The following is a 13,032-nucleotide window of genomic DNA, read 5'->3' as shown; positions in this document are numbered from 1 at the left end:
GCTGTCTGGATCTCCATTCCTCAGACTGCTGAACCCTTCCCAGTATCAGACACTTATTGGGGCCCCAACTCTACCTCCTCCATCCTACTAGGATGTTCCTCAGGACCCTCCAGTTCCAACTTGAAGCTACTTCCATTCCTTCTTGGGAATCTGACCATTCCCTCCATGACTCTTCCACAGGGCTCATGGAAATACTTAGAATCTTTCTAGGATGTGAAACAGTCTGTTTTTACCCTTAGTGTATCTGGTAGTCTTTAACTGTGAATTTTGTGTCCTCCAATTACTTAGGAGCCCTGATGATCTCTCCAGGCACATCATTGCCCTGCAGCAACGTGAACTTGTTCTGAAAGAACAGAATTCTGCCATCTCGAGCAGGTATGGCTGTCAACAGACTGTCTATTTTACTTGTTACGTATAAGAAGAAATGGCATGAATCCACCTAAACTTGCTGCCACTTTTGTGTGTGTGTGAGTGAGAGAGGGAGGGAGGGAGAGAGGGGGGGTGTCCATACCATAAAGTTTGCAATTTTCAGATGAGACTGAAAGTCATTGGGCATGCAGGATTTCTGAATAGTTTGAGTTCTTCTCTTGTTTGGGAAATAATTAAAGGCCAAGTTTTACAAAACTCAATTTGGGCTTGCAGTCAAGCATCCTTTTTGTTCACAAGGTCAGTATTCGTGTGCCTGGCAGCTGTGAGGTTACTGATAAAAAATAGTCTACTTTTCTGTGGGCATGTATATTTTCTGCTCTGGTTTATGAGTTACTTTTAATTGTAGGAATACTTCATTTAGAGATGTGGCATGAATGAGTAAGCTACTTGATATGGCCAGCCTTTATATTGAGAACCCTTTGCAATATGAAAGTGTTCCTGACCACATGGTTCATCTTGGGTCTGTTACATGAAATCAGTGCAGAGTTATCAAAATGCTGCCAATAGAACTGATGGGGATGTTACATAGTCTGCTTGTGAGACTGAGAAGGTTTAAACACATGTTCCTACAGCAGTTTGCATTGTCTTTCCTGTGAAAGTAGAGAAGAATTGCATTGAACTATAAAGCTTTGCTGTTAGCCAGTAGGAAGAGACCCAGGCAAAGTTGTTCTAGATATATGTGGTGCAAGTAAATGTCTGCATTGCACTTTCCAGATTTATAGTGAAAGCAATTCTATTATATTTCTATTAGCTCAGTCTGAATTCACCTACTAGCTATTTGCAGATTCCTGTCAAAGAAATATCACAAATGAAGGGGGCTTTGTGATGGAATGCTGTAATTACAAAAGTGTCATTTTTGAGATCTGAGTTTGTTTGATATGTAAGCAACTGATGCTGGAGGTTAGGATGCAAATTATGTAATGTCAACACATTTTACCAAATTTGTGTATGCTTTTACATTTTCAGTAAAAAACGAAAAAGAAAGTGATACATCTTAAGAGAGTTCACATGTTTCTTTGCTAGGATGAGTTCAGGTAGCAATGCATTTTTCCATTGAGAGTCTAAGAATAAGCATTGGCGTTCTGGTCCATGTGCAGCTGATTCCCAGGAAAATTTCATTTTCTGGTGGTAGGCTGCAGTGATGTCTATTGTTATTCTCACGACCCTGGGGAGTCTGCCAGGACTAATTACCCCCATATCAGCCCTTTGTTAAAAACAATGCTGAAACAAATTTTTTTTTAAAAAAATTCATCTAGGTTTCTGGTGCTTTGCATTTATCAAACATTTTTGTTTGTTCTTTATAAGTGTTGTGTCCAAAGCAGTCAAGCAGAGGTTGTTTTTCACCAGTGGTTAAAAGCACTTCCCTGAGTCTCTGCATATTCTGTGCTACCTCCTAAGGGCCTCTTATAAATTCTGGTTGATTATTGCCTGTTCCCTGTAACCTCTTGCTAATGGCAAACAAATTCAAGCTGGGCAGTAAAAGCTTAAAGTGTGTTTTATTAAGAGCAGCTAAAACTGCTTAGCCAGTTGTTAAAATTGCTAGCCAAAGTGTAAAATTCACTGATGCAACCAAGATTAACCTTTTCTTCATGGTTGATATCAAGAGTCTTGAGAAGGATGTTTTGCTTAGTATCTTAAAAGAAATAAAAATAATTGACTGTGTATATTTTTTAATGGGTGTGGATCATGATCCCACGCAGAGAAAATGTTGTTATTTCATTTATTAATTGCCTGGGCTGGTGTTTTTGTTGACAGAACAGTTTTATGTAAGTACCTCTTCATGCTGGACACAGTCATGCACTAATTTTTATGCAAGGAGGGGAAACAAAAAATGATCAAGATACCCTTTTGAGTACAAAGAGACCAGCAACTGCCACTGACACTAAAAAAGCTCTTTCAAGTTAAAACTTTCATGTTCTCCAAGGCACTATAATTAGCTCAGATTCCGAGTGTCAAGTTCTCCTTTTAGCGGCAATATTTTATTCTGCCTTAAGTGACATTTGAATGCCTGTATTTTAACTCTTCCATTGTTTCCAAATTCCCAGGAGAACTTCCTGTGCTTCTTAAGAGCAAAACTAATCACATTGTGCCCAGTGAACAATGGAATCACAGAACTGTAGAGTTGGAAGGGACCATGATGGTCTTCTAGTCCAATCTCCTGAAATGCAGGGATCTTTTCCCTGATGGGGGCTCAAACCCATGACCCTAAGAGCTATCCACAGAACTCATGAGATGAGATGGAGAAGAAATAAATGGCTTATAATAGTTTCTAAAATATTTAGTATTTACTAGTGAAATGCATTGGCAACAGTGGGTAACAGTTGTGATCATGATGGTTTCAGCTTTTTATTATGTAGCCATCTTGAAGTGTAATGGCTTTCTTTAATGGCAAGATTATGGGTCCAACTGTTGAAGCTTGTAGGTTTAAGTTCTGAGAGCAATGTTGAAACTTGGCTTGATAATAGGAAAACTATGATGACATAAACAAAATGTGGTTTATTTGTCAATGTTGTAGATTGTCTTCTATGATGTGGGGGGATAGATTGCTTTCAGTAGATGGGGATTCGTTTGCAAGTGTTCTGTGGGGCCTTCAGAATGGTGTCAGTGGCTTGTTTTGCCTGCCTGTAGTTTTGTTTACCTTGATGTGTATTCCTGAAGTGTTTTTACCTTTTAAAGCCCTTAAACATTTGGTTGGGAGTACTTAATACAAAAGACCCTTCTCCAGGTACCCGAACATCTGAGATTAAGCTGATAGTGACAGGGTAGAGACAGAGACCCTTCTATAATAGTGCCCAAACTGAGTCCAAATTCCTCCCATAACCACAAAGCTTATTGGGCTTAATTCAAGTCCCTGTGGCATCTCCTATATTCATAATGTTTGGACCACCCACCAGTGGATGTAGTTTACCAAACTTCTTATCACTTCTTGTTTCAGGTGGTGATGGGTGATGAATTGTCTTTTGCTTTACAACCTTTTTTCCCACTGAAATGGAAACATGGCTGAACATGTTAGTACTGGTCTTGCTACCCCCTGCTCACACCGTGCTTTCATGGCAGTGGCTTTAGCTACCAGAATGATAGGCGAATTAGATGCTGTCATACTGTTCTTCTTTTGGCTGTATCTAAAATGAACATTTAACTTACTTAGCATGGCTGGCAATCTTTCCTTAGATAGTTGGCTTGGAGCATAATGATGGCGATCTGAGCTGTTTTGGCATTCTTAGGTGGGAAAGGCTTCTGCTTAAGAAGTTCCTTGCTGTTCTAAGTGCAACATGCACTGGCTTGACACAGATAGTTTTGAATGAAATTATGTTCTCCTCTGTTTCTTCACATGTAATTCTCTGTCTTTCATTGCCCTGAACTTTTATTGTTGAGCAGCCACTTGGCAATAAGTAGGCTAATTGTTATTAATTCTCAGGTGGTTATATAAAGACTAGCTCACATACCAATTGTCTGTGCAGGAACGCAACAAAGGAGAGGCTTATATATAAATATGCAGTGCTTAAAAAAAAAGCATGATGGAAATAATGCTCGCAAATGTGAAGCTTTGATTCTAGCTTCTCTCTTAAGTTTTGTCTAGAAGCCTAGGAAGGTGCAGTTTCCTAAGCTAACTTTATAGTGAAGTTTCTTTAAAGCTGCAGATAAGTTTTGGAGCTTCCAAATTAGGCCCGTGGTTTTGGGTATTGTATTTAGCTGCAGATAATAAAAGTCCATTCTCAGACATTTGAGAAGCCTGAATAGATGGACAGACTATTCCATCCTAAGTCTGGCACTTACTTCCAAATCCATGCTACTTTATTACAGGCCAGCTTTCTCTCATCTTCCCTCCAGGAATGTTGCAGCCTTTCTACCATTCTTACCATGTGTGTTGCTAGCAACTTGACGCCTTCCTTAGACCTTTGGACATTGCTACCATACCTTGCCTCATATGAACTTCAGCCCACAATTTATACAAAAAACACTTTAGAGAGCCATGCAACTAACCTACGATGAAAGGAGTTGATTTTTTATTTATTTTTTAACAGTGGAAGCCCAACAGGAAATTGTGATGCATTAGAAGTCATATCGTGGGATGCGGGTGGCGCTGTGGTCTAAACCACTGAGCCTCTTGGGCTTGCAGATGAGAAGGTTGGTGGTTCGAATCCCTGCAACGGGGTGAGCTCCTGTTGCTTAGTCCCAGCTCCTGTCAACCTAGCAGTTTGAAAACACGCAAAAAAGTGCAAGTAGATAAATAGGTACTGCTCCGGCGGGAAGGTAAATGGCGTTTTTGTGCGCTGCTCTGGTTTCGGTGTTCCGTTGTGCCAGAAGCAGCTTAGTCATGCTGGCCACATGACCCAGAAAAACAGTCTGTGGACAAACACCGGCTCCCTTGCCCTGTAAAGCAAGATGAGCGCCGCAACCCCAGAGTCGTCTGCAAAAGCACTTAACTGTCAGGGGTCCTTTACCTTTAGAAGTCATGTCAGAGATATTCTATTGACTGTTAGTTCCCAAACAGCATGGTGACTGGAAAAGGTCAACTGAAAAAATTACATATAAATCAAGGCTTTAGAAGAATATAGTTAAGCTGGACTCATTTTATTGCACTTGATTTCCATTTATGTCTTATATTGGGGATTGGCAGCCTTTTGCCCTACAAATGATGCTGGACTGCAACTCCCGTTATTTCAAATGATTGGCTCAACTGGTTGGGGCTGATGGAACCATTTTATTTATTAAATTTCTATCCTAGTCTTCTTGCAGCAAACAGCAGAATAGCAAAATACAATTTAAAAATAAAGAAAAACATCAAAAAACTTCTAGAAACATTTTAAAAACATTAAGATACCCTGATAATTTCAAAAATGCTAGGAAAATTTGACAGATCTTTCATCCATCCTATGCTTTGGTAAATAACATCTGGAGGATCACAGGTTCCCTATTCCAGTCTAATGTAAGCCGTCACAGACCCACAAAACAACTTCCATTCTGTCATATGCCTTTGGAAAGATCAGTTGGCTATGCCAGTTGAGGAGAATCATAACTTATAGTTGCACATTTTCTGGTTCAGAACTGTTATGGGCTTCTGCTTATGGCATCTTTTATTTTTGGATTAACACATCCCTATCATGTGTGTGTGTGTGTGTGTGTGTGTGTGTGTATGCATACATACTTTTTTTTTACCAGTATTTATACTTGAATAGTAATGAAATCTTGTATGCACTGTGGCATTGAATCAACTGTGTGTAAAATTTATCCAGCAAAAATGTTCTACTAACTTGCTATAAAGGATTCATTGTCAGAAGTTTCATTAGGAAAAAGTCTTGTTTTTAGCTGTGCGTGGCAAAAAACTCAAATTGTCGAAAGTTGCAGAACAGCTCTCTGCTGCTCTGAAACGTAAATGACTAATGTGCATATTTTATTTCAGCATCTGGGCCTGAAAAGTTGCATACCAAATTTTGTTTGATTTGATCAACAATGGCTGAAAATTGGGATTTATCATGGAAATGCTGACAGATATGAACATGTGTCAACTAAGCGTGTGCCTGACAAACCTTCTTATTGTATGGTGCTGGTGGTGAAATGTTAATTTTTTGCTGCTTTAATTGCATTTTTTCTTTGCTCAATCTAGTCTTTTCAAAGTCTGGCTGTTGTGGTTGCACTTCAGCTTTGTACTAATTTTTCCTCGAGTATGCAGAAAACTTGTCAGGTGCCTGTGCTGCTTTTTGAGCAGAAAAGAGTTTCCTGAAAGCTCTGGATTACCTTTCTTAGTATGTAAGGATGAAAAAAGCAGCAGCTGCACTAGCAAGTCCACATTTTGCTGCAGTAATGTGTTCCTGACAGAAGATGGTGCCTTCAGCCTTCGCTCAGCTTCTTCCTAGTCGTCTTCCACCACTCTTTTTATTTTATTTTTAAAAAACATTTTGTGCTGCACAGCCAGAATGCTGTCACTAGGATTATAAATTCTGAAGCCAATTAGATAAAAAAAAATGTTACAACTGAAAGCGAAGAAGCTAAAAGCTGGTGAATATCTTCATGTTAGTGTGCCAGCCTTGGAGAGCAGTTTCTAGGGAGCTCTCAGATGTGAGCTTTCTCCACCGCTTTCAAACATACTTCTGCACAACATAGATCTGAAGCATCTGCTGAATTAACTGTGTGAGGGAAGCTGGAGTAAGATGTGATGATTTAAGGGTTTTATTAGATTCCATAGAACAGTAGCTTGCACAACTAATTTAATTAATTAATTTAGAGAACTTTTATAGACCACTTAATCAGAAAACTAAGCAGTGTAAATAATATTACTACCAATAAAATGCAGATAAAATCAGCAAAACTGTGAAAACAGCAACAACTAGTATACATAAATAATTTTCAATAAAACACAATCTGCAAAACTTGTTAAAACAAAGATATATCTAAATTATATGTCTGATTACAGGTAGGTAGGTAGGTATATGTCTGAGTATGTCTAAACCACTGAGCCTCTTGGGCTTGGGGTGAGCTGCCGTTGCTCTGTTGCAGCTCCTGCCAACCTAGCAGTTTGAAAGCACGCCAAAAAAGTGCAAGCAGATAGGTACCGCCGTGGTGGGAAGATAAACAGCGTTTCCGTGCGCTGCTCTGGTTTCGGTGTTCCGTTGCGCCAGAAGTGGCTTAGTCATGCTGGCCACTTGACCCGGAAAAACTGTCTGCGGACAAACGCTGGCTCCCTCGGCCTGTAAAGCGAGATGAGTGCCGCAACCCCATAGTCGCCTTTGACTGGACTTAACTGTCAGGGGTCCTTTACCTTTACCTTTTAGACTTAATGAACTAAAGGTTTACTGCAGATGTCTAAAACAGGTCTAAAACACTACAACAAGGGTGCCTGCCTAATGTCAATAGGCAGAGAGTTCCAAAGCATAACTGAAGCTGCTACACTGAAAGATTGACTCCTTGCCAATGCTGAACAATATATAGCACTTTCACAGTTCCATAGATGGAAGCCATTAAATAGGTATATATGGGGCAGTCTCTCAAGTGAACTGGTCCCAAGCCATTAAAGACTTTATATATGAATACTAAAAACCTGAACTTGCCCCCAAAATCAGGTAGGTAGCCATGTTGGTCTGACACAGTAGAAATATATATAAATAAAAAAATTGTCCAGTAGCACCTTAGAGACCAACTAAGTTTGTTCTTGGTATGAGCTTTCATGTGCATGCACACTTCTTCAGATACACTCAGATACACTTTTGCCCCCAAAAGAAAGTGGTATCCAGTACAAATATTTCAGCAGAGATGTAATATACTGACAGGTTATCACTTTGCTGCAACATTCTTTATTAACTGCAAGGTAAGTCTTACATAGAGTACATTGCAGCAATTCAGTCTTCACATTACTGATGGCTGGACTACTGTAGTTAATCTATGATGGTCCAGAAATAGTTGCTGAAGCTAGTCAAGATGCTCCTAGCTATGAGGGCCTCCAATGACAAAGCTGGATCCAGGAGCAACCCCAGGTTGCATACTTGCTCCTTCAGAGGGAATGCAACCCCTTCCAGGGCAGGCAGTTGGCCGGTTTCTCAGACACATGAGCCACTCAGCCACAGCAGTTGCTAGCTAAACCAGCCGTTGACTGTGCCCACCTGACATTTTCAATTGGAGGAGTGGGAGAAGAGACCCCCCAGCAAAGCTGACCTTGGTCCCAGAAAGAATGTTTTTTTCTTCTTTTCAATTTCCCTCTAAAGTGAGAGACATGAAAGCAGAATCATACTACACTGTAGTACAGTAATGTGGGTTGCTCATTACCATTTACATCTGGCTAGCTTGTGAGAGTTTACTGACCTCATGTATCATTAGAGCTTGGAGTAATATTTTAGGGAAACAGAATTCCACTCCATTAATATTATGCTGACTTGCTGTGTTCTTACACATTTTCTGTGTGTGTGTGTGTGTGTGCCTGTGTGTGTCATATTCATGGTTCTTTAAGTTTTATTGCTAAAGCAGGTGGAAATGAGTACAATACAAAGCATTCTTATTTACTGAGACAAAAGAAGAATCAAATTCCTGTCGGTGCAGTAAACATCAGAGTAGCCCTTTCTTGCTTAGCCAAGGATTTTGCAATATTTATAAAAAAATAAAACCAAAGTTTGTTCTCTCTTTTAGCACATGCACTTGAGAAACATATTCAGTTTGCGGTCAACCCACAATTTGAGGACATAAATTAAATTGGGGAAAGTAACTAAAGATGAGAAGAGAATAAGTTCAAGTTAATGTTAATAATTTTCATTATTAGCACCTGTACAATATTTGCTTAAGAACAAAAGAAGAAACCTATGAATCATACCAGAGGCCATCCTGTTTTCACAGTGGCCAACCAGTGGGAAGGCCGCAATCAGGAGGTGTGTGCAATAGGACTTCTTCCTTGTGATTCCCAGTAACTGGTATTTAGTGACAAACTGCCTCTGATGGAAGGTAATATGTAGCAATGACCACTAGCTATTGATACTCCCCCTTAAATCTGTCCTAATTGTTACCAATCACTACATATTTGGGTGGCAAATTTCCTGTGCACTGTGTGAAGAAGTACTTCCTTTTGTTTGTCCTGGTTGCTAAACACAGCTGGTCATGCTCATTTAAGTTATTTTCTTGAAACTTTGGGTCTGTATGCTTTTATAGCAATGAATAAGGACTGTTCTGCTGGATCATATGTGCTGAACACTACGGAAGCATGAAGCCTATAAGTTCTTCCAGTCTGATATAAATACCTGGTTTTCTGTATTGAACTTGTCGACAGAACAAAATATTCTACTTGATGTTGCACTTCAGAATCAAACTGTATCCTGCTCCAGTTCTTATTTCTGTTAGGATATGGTTGCTTATGGCACCAGCCTGGTCCTTTCCTAGTTTTGGTATGCCAGTTGATTGACCATTCAGATTTTGTCCGGTGTTCAAATGCTTCTAACATTCATTTATTAAAGCTGAACCAAAGAGGCATGCTTATGCTAACTCTATTAAAATCAAAGTATCTGAATTTGCCTGCACACGAAAGCTCATACCAAGAACAAACTTAGTTGGTCTCTAAGGTGCTACTGGAAGGAATTTATTTATTTATTTACTATGGCAGACCAACATGGCTACCTACGGTACCTGTCACTAAAATCAAGATGGTCACTCTGTTATGAAACAATGGAATTAAATTCCAATCATGTTGGAGCAACTGATTTTTTATTTCATTCAGTCATTCCCCCCCCCCCCTTTGTTGTGATGTGTTATTAAGCTCCTACCTTTTGCATCTCATGGTTGTAATTATACAAACTTCTTCACCCTCCTTGTTAGTAGTTTGGATAGGGACATACCTGTGAAAGATAAATATTTATTGCAAACAAGCAAAGAGTTGTTAAGGGGTAACAATTCATTGCTGTTTTTGAAGATTAACAATATGACAGCATTACAGAGAATTTAAAAAGACCTTTCCATGTGTGACTTTGTGTGAAACACTGCATTGGAGCAATAATTTTATATGAGAAGCCCAGATGAACTGACAGAATAGGTGTACTAAGGTTCCAGCATGGAATGAAGAAATCGGTTTTATCGATTCAGAATAATTTCCAGAACATGCCTTTGATTATTGCAAAGCACTTTTAACTCAGTTGCTTAGTGCTTTGTGGGTTTTCTGGAAATGTACCTTTTGAGAAGGTTTTTCAGGATAATTCATTCCGGGTCTTCATCATTTTGGTGCAGTGCATCCAAGGATAAACATGCACTGCTGAAAGAAACCATTTAATGTCTTTGACACTTGTGAAAATAGTATTTAGAACTATGTACGTGGTGCATAATGTAAAGGTCAGATGCTTTTTCTGTCAGTCTAGTGTTGAGCTGGTGATATTATTAGATGTTTCAGCTGGCACTGATTTCTTTTTTAAATCTTACGTCTTTGAAAATATTTAGACTCCTTTTTCATTTTCTACTTACTGGCAGACAGAAAAGAATATCTCCAGTTGTTTTTGGAATTGTAGTTTGCAGATTTCTCCCTTTTTATTGTCAACAACAAGCTGATGTATTGGGCTGCTCCTTTAACCAAGGTTAAAGATCTGGGAATATTAGTCTTCGTCAGTGAAGGTGAGACTATCTCCCTTTTATGCTGGGTTTTAGAATTCTGATCTATCATACTCTCACATGAGGGCTATTTCTCTTTCCCATCAGAGAAAGGCCCATTGTGATTCACTAGTTCTAGAAGTAACATGTTTTACAGTTAAAACAAAGAGGAGAAGCAGAGATTTTGACAGTGGTTATTCTGCCAACTAAGGCAGACCTTAGTTTAGGGTTAGCCAGTCTTGTTGAACTCTAGCTCCCATCATCCAGCATGCTTAGCAGTTGAGGATGATCATAAAATCATAGAATCATAGAGTTGGAAGAGACCACAAGGGCCATCCAGTCCAACCCCCTGCCAAGCAGGAAACACCATCAAAGCATTCCTGACAGATGGCTGTCAAGCCTCCGCTTAAAGACCTCCAAAGAAGGAGACTCCACCACACTCCTTGGCAGCAAATTCCACTGTCGGACAGCTCTTACTGTCAGGAAGTTCTTCCTAATGTTTAGGTGGAATCTTCTTTCTTGTAGTTTGAATCCATTGCCCCGTGTCCGCTTCTCTGGAGCAGCAGAAAACAACCTTTCACCCTCCTCTATATGACATCCTGACATCCTTTGATATATTTGAACATGGCTATCATATCGCCCCTTAACCTTCTCTTCTCCAGGTGTTGTACAGTGTGTTGTACAGTGGGTGTTGTACAGTGGTACCTCGGGTTACAAACACTTCAGGTTACAGACTCCGCTAACCCAGAAGTACTACCTTGGGTTAAGAACTTTACCTCAGGATAAGAACAGAAATTGTGTTATATCAACCAGCCAAAGGAGGTGGCACGGCAGTACCTAATATCATGTGGTACTATGCAGCAGCCCATCTACATAGCATTTTTCTGGTAATCCAAGGATCTCAACAAATAGCTTGGCTAAATATGGAAAACCCATATGAACAGAATTCAATAAGAGGCATCCCATTTTGGCAAATTAATAAAAAATTTTTACTGAGATAGAAAACCCCCTTTTATTATCTAATCTAAAAGTTTGGAAGAAATGGTTCCCACGGATGGTCTCTCAGCCTTCTCCTGTAATACCATTGGCATTTCACCCTACTTTCTATAATAGAGACAGAACATTTCCCTTTGAAAAATGGGAAAATGTGGGCCTGTTTTGATTAATACTACAAGAAATGGTTCAAAACTTTCCGCACAATTGGATAGTAATCCATCAAGTCATCCATTTTATAAGTAGCACAGAAATCCGCAAACAAGGGATGAAGTCACTAACTGCATTTGAAAATATTTTATATACCAAATACCCAAGGGGTAAAGGTCTAATTGCTTTAATCTATAAAGTGATTGTAAACTTCTCAACCTCAAAGCCCTCCATGTTGAAGACTAGATGGGAAAGAGACTTGGGAGAAGAGATTGATGATGGTTTGTGGGAAGGAATGTGGCAAAAATTCCTCTTTTGAGCTATTTCTGCCCGAATAAGAGAAAACACCTTAAAGCTAACCCACAGATGGTACTTGCATCCCCACATTGCCAAGCAAAATAGACAAACATATTTCTCTGCAATGTTGGAGAAATTGTGGGAATGAAGGAACATTTATACGCATGTGGTGGAAATGCCCATTGATTAAAAACTTCTGGTTAAATATATTTCAGGAAATGGAACAAATTACACCTCAATCGATCAATTTAGATCCAAAATAGCATTGCTTTCTATATTTGCAGATGAAGCACAAGATCTTAGAGAAAAAGACTTAATTGTGCATCTTATTACTGCAGCACGTCTTACTGTTGCTAGACACTGGAAAACATTAAACGTGAACCTATATGAAGTTTGGTATGCTTATGTCTGGGAATAAATTTTGATGGAAAAGTTAACAGAAAGGATACATGAATGAAAACATTGTGAGAAATTACATAATTTTTACATAACATGGTCCTCCTTTATTACATATGCATCAAAGAAAGAACATGCGTTTAAACCACCTATAACACATGGGAACATGTGGAATGATATTTTTTAAACCAGCAACTGTAGAAATATTTTTGTTGTTGATTATAGTACTAATGTAATTACCTGGATGTAGTTGGGGCTGGTTTTTGGGGGTGGGGTGGGGTAACACTGTATTTGATTGCTTGCATTTGATTATATGTTGTTCTTATATTCAACAAATAAATTTTTAAAAAACAAAAACAAAAAAAAAACCCAGAAATCGTGCACTGGCAGCACACCGGCAGCAGGAGGCCCCATTAGCTAAAGTGGTACCTCAGGTTAAGAATGGTTTCAGGTTACGAACGGACCTCCGGAACGAATTAAGGTGGTAACCAGAGGTACCACTGTAGTTTCGGAGGGCACCACATGGGCTACTCTACCTTAAATGTCCATTTTGGAAACAATATCCTGATGTTGTTTGCATACTGTTTGGACTGCTTCCCAACTCATTTGACAGGAAATAGGATATATTGTGAACATACTGGTTCTGTTAATATATTGTTCAATGTGGTGCTTAATAGAGGCAACCTCTGTAGGTGATTTCTATATGTGATTTCGAAT

At 39.3% G+C, this 13,032-nt stretch overlaps 1 protein-coding gene across 1 annotated transcript in view; it reads left to right on the top strand.

Annotated features, from left to right (window-relative positions):
- Positions 1-13,032, top strand: part of MAD1L1 (mitotic arrest deficient 1 like 1) — a 454,057-nt gene that overhangs the window by 48,817 nt on the left and 392,208 nt on the right. Inside the window, exon 10 of the mRNA XM_033166736.1 lies at positions 289-375. Coding sequence (XP_033022627.1) covers positions 289-375 — 87 coding nt within the window. The remainder of the gene's footprint in view (positions 1-288; positions 376-13,032) is intronic.

This window comes from Lacerta agilis, chromosome 13, assembly GCF_009819535.1.
Source record: "Lacerta agilis isolate rLacAgi1 chromosome 13, rLacAgi1.pri, whole genome shotgun sequence".
NCBI classification, from domain to species: Eukaryota; Metazoa; Chordata; class Lepidosauria; order Squamata; family Lacertidae; genus Lacerta; species Lacerta agilis.
Note: the sequence above shows the minus strand (reverse complement) of the source record. Positions and strands in the feature narration are given on the sequence as shown.